The sequence below is a fragment of the Oncorhynchus tshawytscha genome, linkage group LG04 (genome assembly GCF_018296145.1).
Source record: "Oncorhynchus tshawytscha isolate Ot180627B linkage group LG04, Otsh_v2.0, whole genome shotgun sequence".
In the NCBI taxonomy this organism is placed as follows: Eukaryota; Metazoa; Chordata; class Actinopteri; order Salmoniformes; family Salmonidae; genus Oncorhynchus; species Oncorhynchus tshawytscha.
The window spans coordinates 7,494,553-7,509,695 of NC_056432.1; the positions used below are offsets into that span (position 1 = coordinate 7,494,553).

The 15,143-nt window shown below is 42.0% G+C and overlaps 1 protein-coding gene across 1 annotated transcript; it reads right to left on the minus strand.

Annotated features, from left to right (window-relative positions):
• Positions 1-1,898: 1,898 nt before the first annotated feature.
• LOC112246614 (protein-lysine 6-oxidase) lies at positions 1,899-11,454 on the minus strand. The gene is made up of 7 exons (XM_042320266.1): positions 10,603-11,454; positions 10,343-10,451; positions 8,787-8,918; positions 6,104-6,260; positions 4,309-4,404; positions 4,007-4,122; positions 1,899-3,666 (listed from the first exon to the last, which is right to left on the minus strand). Exons 1-7 carry the CDS (start codon positions 11,237-11,239, stop codon positions 3,660-3,662), a joined length of 1,254 nt encoding a protein of 417 aa, XP_042176200.1. The 5' UTR covers positions 11,240-11,454; the 3' UTR covers positions 1,899-3,659.
• Positions 11,455-15,143: the final 3,689 nt, after the last annotated feature.

Sequence of the window (15,143 nt, forward strand, 5' to 3'; positions counted from 1 at the left end):
GGACTTACACACACACACACACACACACACACAAACACACCTACCTACACCTACACATTTCTCACCCCATCAGAGCTGGGGTCAGTTCAGTTCCATGTCAATGAAGTCATTGCAGACCATGGCTATAGAGCCAGTAAGTAAGCCATGGCTATAGAGCCAGTAAGGAGACCATGACTATAGAGCCAGTAAGGAGACCATGACTATAGAGCCAGTAAGGAGACCATGGCTACAGAGCCAGTAAAGAAACCATGGCTATAGAGCCAGTAAGTAAACATGGCTATAGAGCCAGTAAGTCATGGTCAAGGGGAATAACTGTGGATGTGGAAATACCAACCAAATGTCATCATAAGATTGTTTGTTGAGATCTTTGTTCATCTCTTTCCTCCATATCTGTTGATGGTGATGTTTCCTGTCAGTTCCAGGGAGTGGTTGAGTAGGAGGTACTGGGTGTCTCTTGGTTTGCGTAGATCATTCTCCTCTGAACACACACGTACAGTCATGCACACACACACACACACACACACACTGTGTAAAATGGATTGTTTCCGAGTATGTATTACTGTGTCCAAAAGTTTTTAATCATAAGGAGTAAAAGCCATGTGGTGCTAGAAGTCAAAGCTCAATTGGTAAATGCAATGTTGTTCTCTGACTTGAGCAGTCTCATGGAATCATCCCTGGAAGACATTGATCTTCACACACCCTCCGCACCTAAAATATCTGAGTACAGTTACCTAGTGATGTTGTAGTCGTTACACAAACGGAGAGTCACTGTGAGCATGTAGGGGTTCCAGATTTGAGTTATATCAGCTATGATAAACTATGCCTTGCCTTTTTGAGTGAATGGTAGAGTTGCCACCGGTGACTGTATTTGTTAGTGACCGAGACATACATGGTTGTTGAATTGGTTTAATTTTCAGTCCTGTTGCCTTCACCAAGTGGCATATTATCATTACAATTCAACTCATTGTGACAATACATTACATATCTCATCAGGCTGTATTTTGAGGCCATGCTTTACCCTCAATACAATGGCTTGATACTCATGGTTTACAGGTCACATCAGGCCTGCGAGTAGGGTTGCAAAATATACAGGAATTTTTTTTTATCCAAGAATCTTCCAAACAGGATCTCTGGAAAACCTGGCAAATTATTATTTATTTTTTTAACCGTACCTGCAATTCACATTATGCTGAGTTAGGATATCCAATGGGGTGGAATTTGTATTCACCCACAACCTGCATTCATTGGGGCGGCAGGGTAGCCTAATGGTTAGAGTGTTGGACTAGTAACCGGAAGGTTGCGAGTTCAAACCCCTGAGCTGACAAGGTACAAATCTGTCGTTCTGCCCCTGAACAGGCAGTTAACCCACTGTTCCAAGGCCGTCATTGAAAGTAAGAATTTGTTCTTAACTGACTTGCCTAGTTAAAAAAAAACGTACAATTTAAAAAATCATTATAATAATGACTGCCTGGGTCAGGAACATTGTGAGGAGACGCCCTAATATATTAAGGAAAAATGACTTTTGAGTTAAATTTGAGTTAAATGTCAGGTCAGCAGTCAGTCAATCTACATGTGCTTTTCCTGTGAATGCCTAAACCCTCAAACCCTTTAAAATGAGTTAATATATTTCAAAACCCTCTCAATAAGAAGAATATACTGTAAAGTTATTGGGGGTCTTTTTTATACAATCTTGTCTTGAACTCTTGCTATTTTGTTGTGGTGATCTTGAACATGGAAAATAGTCAAGCAACTGTAATTGACATTCCTGTGAGATTTTAATAACTGATTTTGTTAATTATTAACAGGTTTGGTAAAAATATGTTAAATTATGCTACTGCCACAGTTTTTCAAAGTATAGCCCACGTCGCTTAATGATAAAAATGTGACATGATTTGGGAGAACTTTAAGCATTTTATTGTGTTTACACGGCCTATTTCTCTCTCTCCAAATATTGAGACAAAAAAAAAACGCAATTTCAAATAAAATCCAAACTTGATTTAAATTGCATTCACAATACATTTGCAGATCTTTGTGTTGTATCATGAATGGAACACGAACACATGAGCCCGGCAATATGTACAGTATGGTTAGAATTTCAGTAGAACTAGCTTAAAAGAGTGTTTTTTGTTTCCCTGTATAGAAAATATCCTAAATGCGCTCACTACTGTAAGTCACTGTTGATGAGAACATCTGCTAAATGACTCAAATGCAAATGTATATACACAAACAAGTCAATAATTCTCTATAGTCCCAATAAAACAAATATTTTAACTTTTCTCCAGTCTCAAAATGTAGCACCAATATTTATTACATAACCCAAGTAAATGTAGCACCAATATTTATTACATAACCCAAGTAAATGTAGCACCAATATTTATTACATAACCCAAGTAAATGTAGCACCAATATTTATTACATAACCCAAGTAAATGTAGCACCAATATTTATTACATAACCCAAGTAAATGTAGCACCAATATGTATTACATAACCCAAGTAAATGTAGCACCGATATGTATTACATAACCCAAGTAAATGTGGCACCGATATTTATTACATAACCCAAGTAAATGTGGCACCGATATTTATTACATAACCCAAGTAAATGTGGCACCGATATTTATTACATTACCCAAGTAAATGTGGCACCGGTATTTATTACATAACCCAAGTAAATGTGGCACCGGTATTTATTACATAACCCAAGTAAATGTGGCACCGGTATTTATTACATAACCCAAGTAAATGTGGCACCAGTATTTATTACATAACCCAAGTAAATGTAGCACCGATATTTATTACATAACCCAAGTAAATGTGGCACCGATATTTATTACATAACCCAAGTAAATGTGGCACCGATATTTATTACATAACCCAAGTAAATGTGGCACCGATATTTATTACATAACCCAAGTAAATGTGGCACCGATATGTATTACATAACCCAAGTAAATGTGGCACCGATATTTATTACATAACCCAAGTAAATGTAGCACCGATATGTATTACATAACCCAAGTAAATGTGGCACCAGTATTTATTACATAACCCAAGTAAATGTGGCACCGATATTTATTACATAACCCAAGTAAATGTGGCACCGATATGTATTACATAACCCAAGTAAATGTGGCACCGATATTTCACGTATATTGTAAACATTGTTTAAAATGGCAACATTTGATTAAATATATTCATTATACTAAAACTTCCATACAATAACAATCTTAAATTAGCACCTAAACAACCATTTTATGTATAATGTATACCACAACAAATCAATTAAACCTTTTACCATTCCAAACAAAATGATGCTTGTGAAGATGAAATTTAAAATCAAATGTTATGTCACATGCTTCGTCAACAGTGAAATACTTACTACAGTCTTTCTCATCCATGACCTTTGTCTCTATCAACTTTGCACATTATGCTTTAAAAAAAAGAAGGGTGAATAGTGTAATATGATATTGTTTAAACCAGGAATATTCATAAAGTAAAAAAGAAAAGAAAGAAAGAGAGAAATGCTACGCTTTGCGGGAAACTCAGACCAATAAATACTGTAAACAATAATGTCTTCATATTTGATCGTCCGTCCATGTTGGTTGTTGTCTTGTTTTGCAAATCATCGTTAAGCTTCTTCGGTGGTTTCCTTTGTTCTTAGTACCTGGATGGATAGAGAGATATAGATAGATAGATAGAGAGATAGATAGAGATAGATAGATAGATAGATAGATAGATAGATAGATAGATAGATATAGAGATAGATAGATAGAAGGAAAACACATCATGCCAGCAATCTTTTTCAGCATTGTATTTTACAGAGGCAAATCTTGATTCCTTGTGTCCTTTCTCTCCTTGGCACAGAGGTTGCTCCCCTGAGGGGCGGAACCTCTGATCTTCTGCTACAATGTGCTTTGAGAAGGATAGGATGAGTCGGGACACAAGGGGGGAAAAGGACATAGAAAAGGACATCCCCCCCATAATGGACAAAAGACAGCACTCACGATGTAACAGTACACCCTGAAACCTGGACAGAGGTGCCACTGTATTGAACACTACAACGAACAACATTATTGTCAAAGTTGGACTCTGGAACCTGGTGACCTGGGTTTACAGTGATCTGTAAAAAAAAAAAAAAAAAATGAGGGCATAAAGTATGTTGGTTTAGGAATCATTCACATCGTGTTGCTACAATAAGTTGAATTTGGACAGTAATATCAAAAATGTTTATTTAATGGCATACAATATAAAAACAGGATTAGAAACCTCCTTAGCTAATAATATAGAACAAAATATGGCAACAAACCTTAAGGATATACTTCCCAGGTGTTACATCAGTAATGTCAATCCACTGACAGTCAATATCGGCATTATAGGTGTCATAGCATCCAGGACTCAATCCCTAAAACAATCAACACAAGACAAAGAGATTCATCCATTCAACTGGTTCAAAATAGCCTGGTCCCAGATCTCGTTGCGCTATCATGTCAACTCCTTGTCACTTGGCATGGCTTGACATGATAGCACAAGCAGATCTGGGACCAGGCTAGCACAACAGCACAAGCAGATACGGGACCAGGCTAGCACAACAGCACAAGCAGATCTGGGACCAGGCTAGCACAACAGCACAAACAGATACGGGACCAGGCTAGCACAACAGCACAAACAGATCTGGGACCAGGCTAGCACAACAGCACAAACAGATACGGGCCCAGGCTAGCACAACAGCACAAACAGATCTGGGACCAGGCTAGCACAACAGCACAAACAGATCTGGGACCAGGCTAGCACAACAGCACAAACAGATCTGGGACCAGGCTAGCACAACAGCACAAACAGATCTGGGACCAGGCTAGCACAACAGCACAAACAGATACGGGACCAGGCTAGCACAACAGCACAAACAGATCTGGGAATCACAACAACACAAACAGATCTGGGAATCACAACAACACAAACAGATCTGGGAATCACAACAACACAAACAGATCTGGGAATCACAACAACACAAACAGATCTGGGAATCACAACAACACAAACAGATCTGGGAATCACAACAACACAAACAGATCTGGGAATCACAACAACACAAACAGATCTGGGAATCACAACAACACAAACAGATACGGGAATCACAACAACACAAACAGATACGGGAATCACAACAACACAAACAGATCTGGGAATCACAACAACACAAACAGATCTGGGAATCACAACAACACAAACAGATACGGGAATCACAACAACACAAACAGATCTGGGAATCACAACAACACAAACAGATCTGGGAATCACAACAACACAAACAGATACGGGAATCACAACAACACAAACAGATACGGGAATCACAACAACACAAACAGATACGGGAATCACAACAACACAAACAGATACGGGAATCACAACAACACAAACAGATCTGGGAATCACAACAACACAAACAGATCTGGGAATCACAACAACACAAACAGATCTGGGAATCACAACAACACAAACAGATACGGGAATCACAACAACACAAACAGATCTGGGAATCACAACAACACAAACAGATCCGGGAATCACAACAACACAAACAGATCTGGGAATCACAACAACACAAACAGATACGGGAATCACAACAACACAAACAGATACGGGAATCACAACAACACAAACAGATCTGGGAATCACAACAACACAATGAATAAAAAGATACAACACTTTACACTGAATACAGTTCTGTCTCTACTATTGAATGGTGAAAGCTCTCCGATGCAAACTAATATTTATAGCCAGGCCTCTCTTCCCACTGGGCACATACAAGTACGTCATTTCAACACCTAGTTTTGGTTGAGTTGTCATCTAACGTAAATTCAACAAATGTCACCATGTCATTGGATTTCGGTTAAAAGTGGGGTAATTATTCCCTTCAATCTATGACTTTTTTTTTTTTTGCAAATCCAAATCAGTTTTCCTACGTTTATTCAACATCATCACACAGATTTTATTTTTCTGTTTAAATTTATGTGGAAACAACATATCAGAGCCCTATGGACCCTGATAAGAAAGTAGTGCACTATATGGGGAAATAGGGTGCCGATACAGTAATAACAGACCTGAGTGTGAGACGTGCAGGCGAAGCGTCTGTAGTATCCCGGGTCACATGACGTGTCCTCCAAACAGAAGCTGGCCTTGTGTCCCTCAGCAACGCTCCTCTCTGAGCCGGTCTCCAGCAGCTCGTACAGACTGAACTCGTCCATGCTATGGAAGTGACTGGAATACACGGGACGTATTCTCATCAATGACCAGACCACACAGACTCTTAATAATGCACTGCTTTCAATGTTGTTATTGCAAGCGCAGTAATAACCTATACACACTAGTCTGTGTAGATCTGTTGAGAGCTCTCTCCACCACACCCCATATGCCTGTGAAACTGTACCGGCTTATAGAAACCTGCTTAAAGGGATAGTTACATCAAAATATATATTTTAGTATTTTGTTCATTAGTCCACTGTTAATACAATTCCCCAATATGTCAGCGGGCAAGTTTCTGAAGAAAGAGCAATAACTGATGGATGCGTTTTGCATATGATACTATCTGTAGTGTACTGACGCAATGACAACAGATATACATTTTTAGGCAAACTGAACCATAACGTCGACCGCCATATCTTTATGAATGTTCCATAAATCTGTCCTGCAGAGTGTGCTGTCCTTTGGTCTGATATGCGTGTGCAAGACCAAGTCAAGCTTCAGCGCTTGATCAAGACGGCGGGAAGGATAATTGGTTATAGATCAAGAATCGGTCTCCAACCTGTACACAAAACTCATCCTCCTAAAACTTCGAAAAGCATTTTACAGGACAGTACTCATCCCCTTCACTCAAAACTCATCCTCCTAAAACTTGAAAAGCATTTTACAGGACAGTACTCATCCCCTTCACTCAAAACTCAGTCACAGCAGCAGCTGGACAAGGGGAAAGGGACTTCTTCAAAAGAAAATGAAAACAGACAGATATGGGGACTCTGTTATTCCAGCAGCCACTAGGCTGTATAATAGTCTGTTGTTTCCTCCAGTATACAGATATGGGGACTCTGTTATTCCAACAGCCACTAGGCTGTATAATAGTCTGTTGTTTCCTCCAGTATACAGATATGGGGACTCTGTTATTCCAACAGCCACTAGGCTGTATAATAGTCTGTTGTTTCCTCCAGTATACAGATATGGGGACTCTTTTTTTCCCAGCAGCCACTAGGCTGTATAATAGTCATGTTTCCTCCAGTATACAGATATGGGGACTCTTTTTTTCCCAGCAGCCACTAGGCTGTATAATAGTCTGTTGTTTCCTCCAGTATACAGATATGGGGACTCTTTTTTTTCCCAGCAGCCACTAGGCTGTATAATAGTCTGTTGTTTCCTCCAGTATACAGATATGGGGACTCTTTTTTTTCCCAGCAGCCACTAGGCTGTATAATAGTCTGTTGTTTCCTCCAGTATACAGATATGGGGACTCTTTTTTTTCCCAGCAGCCACTAGGCTGTATAATAGTCTGTTGTTTCCTCCAGTATACAGATATGGGGACTCTGTTATTCCAACAGCCACTAGGCTGTATAATAGTCTGTTGTTTCCTCCAGTATACAGATATGGGGACTCTGTTATTCCAACAGCCACTAGGCTGTATAATAGTCTGTTGTTTCCTCCAGTATACAGATATGGGGACTCTTTTTTTCCCAGCAGCCACTAGGCTGTATAATAGTCTGTTGTTTCCTCCAGTATACAGATATGGGGACTCTTTTTTTTTCCCAGCAGCCACTAGGCTGTATAATAGTCTGTTGTTTCCTCCAGTATACAGATATGGGGACTCTTTTTTTCCCAGCAGCCACTAGGCTGTATAATAGTCTGTTGTTTCCTCCAGTATACAGATATGGGGACTCTTTTTTTTTCCCAGCAGCCACTAGGCTGTATAATAGTCTGTTGTTTCCTCCAGTATACAGATATGGGGACTCTTTTTTTTTCCCAGCAGCCACTAGGCTGTATAATAGTCTGTTGTTTCCTCCAGTATACAGATATGGGGACTCTTTTTTTTCCCAGCAGCCACTAGGCTGTATAATAGTCTGTTGTTTCCTCCAGTATACAGATATGGGGACTTTTTTCCCAGCAGCCACTAGGCTGTATAATAGTCTGTTGTTTCCTCCAGTATACAGATATGGGGACTCTGTTATTCCAACAGCCACTAGGCTGTATAATAGTCTGTTGTTTCCTCCAGTATACAGATATGGGGACTCTTTTTTTCCCAGCAGCCACTAGGCTGTATAATAGTCTGTTGTTTCCTCCAGTATACACCATATTGCACTTTTAAATGTGTAGCTTTAGAAATTTGAATGAATTATTTTCTGTAGTTTGTTTTACGTACCGTCTTTTTAACCACGTGTCCAAATGAATTTCCCCCCTGGTGGATAGTGAATCTGAATCTGAATCTCTGAATCTGAATCTCTGAATATGAATCTGAATAGCTGAATCTCTGAATCTGAATCGGAATATCTGAATATGAATCTCTGAATATGAATATCTGAATATGAATATCTGAATATGAATCTCTGAATATGAATATCTGAATCTCTGAATCTCTGAATCTGAATCTCTGAATCTGAATATCTGAATCTCTGAATCTCTGAATATGAATATCTATCTGAATATCTGAATCTGAATCTCTGAATATGAATATGAATCTCTGAATCTGAATCTCTGAATCTGAATCTATTCATACATGTTTATGCATCATTATCCACAACTCACTGATGGCAGCTGTGCCATTCCCAGGCATAGCGAGGTTTGCTGGGCAGGAAGTCAGCAGTGCCCTGGTTCTTCACGCGCTGGGGGAACCGCAGCAGCACCCGGGTGTCGTAGTCGGCCACGCCCTGAGCAGAACTGTCCCGTCACAGGGGAAAACATATAGACATTAGACATTCAAATAGTTCATATGTTAATGCACTTTATTCATGTATCAATTAATTTCTTATACAACTTTTTACATTCCAGGAACTCTAGTCCAATCATTCTTGACCCATAGTCTTCACGATTAACTAAATAATTTAATTAATTAAATTGATTCCTAAATGTGCTTTTGAACTGCTGAAAGGAAACTGGAGTCTGGCACTGTCGGTTACTACTGTTAATGAATATACAGCTACTATAGGTTTAACTACTGTAATACGTGTCAGAACCATGACTGAGTGGTAACACTCCCCGCTCTCTCAACACATGTACACACCAGGGTTCAATCCCTGGTAGACCCTAACAACTTTCCTCTCCGTAGCTATATCCCTATTGTAATTTCTAAATAAAGAATTGAAATATTCTTTACGTTGGAGTTCAGCATAGATACACATCTAAAGAGTCATTTCATGTCTGGACTTGGTAAAAACACCTAGCTATATACACTGGGTGTACAAAACATGAAGAAGCCTTTGCCCAAGCCTCCCGAGTGGTGCAGTGGTCAAAGGCATTGCATCGCAGTGCTTGAGGTTTCAATACAGACCTGGGTTCAATCCCAGGCTGTGTCATAACCGGCTGTGACCGGGAGTCCCATAGGGCGGACCACCATTGTTCGGGTTAGGGGAGGGTTTGGCTGAGGGGGGGGGGGGCTTTACTTGGCTCATTGTGTTCTAGTGACTCCTTGTGGCCGGCCGGGCGCCTGCAGTTAGATTTTGGTCATCAGTTGAACAGTGTTTCCTCCAACACATTGGTGAGCATGGCTTCCGGGTTAAGAGGCGCGGTTTGGCGGGTTATGTTTCGGGGGGACGCATGACTCGACCTTCGCCTCTCCCGAGCCCGTTGGGAAGTTGCAGCATTGAGACAAGATCGGAATTGGATAACAAAAAATACAAATGACAACATTTAAGAACCCTTTGCCCTCAAAACAGCCTCAATGAATCGGGGCATGGACTCTACAAGGTGTGAAGCTGGCTGCAAGTCCTTTGGGTAGTGGACCATTGTTAAAACACATGGGAAACTGTTGAGCATGAAAAACCCAGCAGCGTTGCAGTTCTTGACACACTCAAACCGGTGCGCCTGGCACCTACTACCATACCCCATTCAAAGGCTCTTAAATTCACCCTCTGAATGGCACACATATACACAATGCATGTCTTAATTGTCTGAAGGCTTAAAAAAATCATTCTTTAACGTGTCTCCTCCCCTTCATTTACACTGATTAAACAAGTGACATCAATAAGGGATCATAGCTTTCACCTGGATTCACCTGGTCAGTTTGACATGGAAAGAGCAGGTGTTCCTAATGTTTTGTACACTCAGTGTAGAGTGGAATGGTCACTGCAGTATGAGTGATATACCTTGCGAGGCAACCTTCCTCGGCTGCACATCTCAGATTGTACATGGGCGACCTCTGGATATAGGAGGAAACTTGAATATAGTATGGGTCAGGCACCAAGTCAGGGAGACCTGTCAATCATGTAACAAATGCAATTATTATTAAGTAGCCTAAAGCAAGCTGTTAAAAAAAATGAATTGGAATAAAATGCCTTACAAATGTGTGAGAGAGAAAAAAAAGCATTTAAAAAGTGAATTACTGGAAGGGAAATATGGCACTTACCTCCGTGTTGATGATAACTTGTGCCATAACCATGCGGCTCTCTGCTTCTGGCTCTAGGTCTGTAATAAGCATCATAATAATTATAATAGGGGTTATAGGGATTATAACCAATGGATTTATAGGGGTTGTTCGGGTCATCTCCAACCATCATATCCTCTCTTCTCAAATTAGTCAGTGGTGGAGAGTTAGTAGATGTGGGTTTGTCGTCGGTGGGATTTGATGTTGAAGGTCTTGAAGCAGTCTCCCGGTTCTCTTGGGGTCTTTCATGTCTAATCGCCCCACTAGGACGTCGACGCGCGGTGCGTAATTGCACACCCGGCGCTGGCCGCCTTGGAGAGCCTCTTGGCGCAGGGTATCTGTGCACATTCGTCTCTTCAGCCGTCTCATTATTGTTGATAACGACAACTATGTGATTCCGTTGAGCTGAACCTGTGTTTCGGTCTCTTCGTCCCGAAGGCTGATATTCAGAACCGTGGCTAAGTATACTAAACACCTGCCCGTTGTGTTGCCATGGCATTCTCTGCCTTAAAGCTGCTGATGGCGAAGCATCCTGCGTAAGAACTGTTTGCATTATGCAACTGAGGATGCATAGCTGTGTCAACGACAATGAACAGGCTTCAAAGCCAAAACCCCTCATTATACTAATCAAATGAGTGAATGATATATGCACATGGAAAAATACAAAATTAAATATAATTTGTTAGGAAGCAGAATTTTGGAGAATGTTCTCTCACTAACCGAGCAGAATCAAATGTAGGCCTGTAGCGAGAGGAACTATTGCTCAGGCAATCTCGCATCTTGAACGCGCAAGTGGAGTGTGATGGAGGGGTGTGAGTTTTAAAGTTTCTGGAACAGTTACACAAGTGACATCCGCATGCGCGCTGCCGAGGAAGTGGAAGTGGTTGGCACTAGCACGGGCACGTCACGTCCCTTGAATTCATATAACAATAATGGTGTCAGTGGTGCAATACACATCCGGTTTTATAATACTAAGTATTGCCTTACTATAAATGTTGTTCTGTGTATTCACAGGGAACAAAACTTCTCTACATTATAAAATAAAATGAGTAGTTTTGCTTTTCAAATATTTCAGAAGATTTCGTAGAAGCTACATTTTGAAAGACAAAAAACAGTCGTAGGTGAAAGAGGATTGATCAAAATCAAAATGAGTTCTGAGAATTGTTGTTGACTTGTGTAAGATTTGTCTCTTTGTTCTATCTCTCTCAATGCCTTTCACACTTTTTAGTGAGATATAATTTGTGGTGTTACACACCAAGTAGTTCTTGGCTGCCCTGGAACGGTGAGTTGGTTTCCAAACCTTGATGGTTATGCGTTGTCTTCGTTTGCTTTACTTATCTTGTAGGTCTGTGACACTTTTGCTGTTATAGCAACAAATGACCTCCTCTTAGTTCTTGATACGATTTTTGGTATTTATGTTACCTTTAAATAAATGATTCAGTAGGCTAAGTATCACAAGTGAACCTGGCCCCCACCCCCATAACAAGTGAACCTGGCTACCACAGAGGCCCCCTCTCATAACAAGTGAATCTGGCTGCCACAGAGGTTAGCCCCCCCCCATAACAAGTGAACCTGGCTGCCACAGAGGTTAGCCACCCCCCCATAGCAAGTGAACCTGGCTGCCACAGAGGTTACCCCCCTCATAACAAGTGAACCTGGCTGCCACAGAGGTTAGCCCCCCTTCATAACAAGTGAACCTGGCTGCCACAGAGGTTAGCCCCCCCCCCTCATAGCAAGTGAACCTGGCTGCCACAGAGGTTACCCCCCTCATAACAAGTGAACCTGGCTGCCACAGAGGTTAGCCCCCCCCCACCCCCTTCATAACAAGTGAACCTGGCTGCCACAGAGGTTAGCCCCCCCCCCTCATGACAAGTGAACCTGGCTGCCACAGAGGTTAAGCCCCCCCCATAACAAGTGAACCTGGCTGCCACAGAGGTTAGCCCCCCTCTCATAACAAGTGAACCTGGCTGCCACAGAGGTTAGCCACCCCCCATAACAAGTGAACCTGGCTGCCACAGAGGGCCCCCTCATTGAACCTGGCTGCCACAGAGGTTAGCCCCCCCCTCATAACAAGTGAACCTGGCTGCCACAGAGGTTAGCCCCCCTCAGAACAAGTGAACCTGGCTGCCACAGAGGTTACCCCCCTCATAACAAGTGAACCTGGCTGCCACAGAGGTTAGCCCCCCCCCATAACAAGTGAACCTGGCTGCCACAGACCCCCCTTAACAAGTGAACCCCCCTCATGAACAAGTGAACCTGGCTGCCACAGAGGTTATCAGAGGTTAGCCCCCCCATAACAAGTGAATCTGGCTGCCACAGAGGTTAGCCCTCCCCCCCCTCTCATAACAAGTGAACCTGGCTGCCACAGAGGTTCCCCCCCATAACAAGTGAATCCCCCCTCATAACAAGTGAACCTGGCTGCCACAGAGGTTAGCCCCCCCACATAACAAGTGAACCTGGCTGCCACAGAGGTTAGCCCCCCACATAACAAGTGAACCTGGCTGCCACAGAGTTCACCTGACAGTAACAGCCTCCAGGTTCAGTACATGGTGGATATTGTTAGACTATTAACTACTAATTGATCCATATCAATTGCATGCACAACCATTGGCTTTGCACAAACGTACATCAATTCAAAATGTCCTGGTCACATACACATGGTTAGCAGATGTTTTTGCAAGTGTAGCGAAATGCTTGAATTATGGCATACCAGGTCTGAATGGAAGTGTTCTCTCTATTTGTGCTACTCATTGATTCACTCAAATGGGTAACACAACAAATCTACATACACTGATACACACAGGAAACAGTTGAGTGTGAAAAAACCCAGAAGCATTGCAGTTCTTGACACAAACCGGTGAGCCTGGCACCTACAGTGCATTTGGAAAGTATTCAGACCCCTTCCCTTTTTCCACATTTTGTTACGTTACAGCCTTATTTTAAATGGATTCAATAGTTCCCCCCCCTCATCAATCTGACATCACAATACCCCACAATGACATCACAATACCCCATAATGACATCACAATACCCCATAATGACATCACAATACCCCATAATGACAAAGCAAAAACAGGTTTGTAGAAATGAATGCAAATGTATATAAAAATACAACTTAAATCTCATTTACATAAGTTCAGACCCTTTATTCAGTACTTTGTGGAAGCACCTTTGACAGCGATTACAGCCTCGAATCTTCTTGGGTATGACGCTACAAGCTTGGCACACCTCTATTTCGGAAGTTTCTTCTCTGCAGATCATCTCAAGCTCTGTCAGGTTGGATTGGGAGCATTGCTGCGCAGCTATTTCCAGGTCTCTCCAGAGATGTTGGATCAGGTTCAAGTCCGGGCACTGGCTGGGCCACTCAAGGACATTCAGAGACTTGTCCCAAAGTCACTTCTGTGTTGTCTTGGCTGTGTGCTTAGGGTCATTGTCCCGTTGGAAGGTGAACCTTCACCCCAGTCTGAGGTCCTGAATGCTCTGCAGCACGTTTTCATCAAGGATCTCTCTGTACTTTGCTCCGTTCATCTTTCCCTCGATCCTGACTAGTCTCTCAGTCACTGCTGCTGAAAAACATCCCCACAGCATGATGCTGCCACCACTGTGCTTCAACGTAGAGATGGTATTAGCAAGGTGAAAAGCAGTGCCTGGTTTCCTCCAGGCAAAAGTGTTCAATCTTAGTTTCATCAGACCAGAGAATCTTGTTTCTCATGGTCTGAGAGTCTTTTGGTGCCTTTCAGCAAACTCCAAGCGGACTGTCATGTGCCTTTTACTGAGGAGTGGCTTCTGTCTGGCCACTGCCATAAAAATCTGATTGGTGGAGTGTTGCAGAGATGGTTGTCCTTCTGGAAGGTTCTCCCATCTCCACAGAGGAAGTCTGGAGCTCTGTCAGAGTGACCATCGGGTTCTTAGTCACGTCCCTGACCAAGGCCCTTCTCCCCCGATTGCTCAGTTTGGCCAGGCGGCCAGCACTTGGAAGAGTCTTGGTGGTTCCAAACTTCTTCCATTTATGAATGATAGAGGCCACTGTGTTCTTGGGGACCTTCAAAGCTGCAGAAATGTTTTGGTACCCTTCCCCAGATCTGTGCCTCGACACATTCCTGTCTAGGAGCTCTACGGACAATTCCTTCAACCTCATCTCTTGGTTTGTGCTCTGACATGCACTGTCAACTGTGGGACCTTATATAAACAGGTGTGTGCCTTTCCAAATCATGAATTTACTACAGGTTGGACTCCAATCAAGTTGTAGAAACATCTCAAGGATGATCAATGGAAACAGGATAACAGCTGAGCTCAATTTTGAGTCTCATAGCAAAGGGTCTGAATACTTGTGTCAATAAGGTATTCCCCTGTTTTTATCTGTAATACAATTGCAAGCATTTCTAAAATCCTGTTTTTCACTTTGTCATTATGGGTTATTGTGTGTAGATTGATGAGGAAAACAAATAATTGAATCCATTTTATGATACGGCTGTAACAACGTGGAAAATGTGAATACTTTCCGAACACGTTGTACCACCTTA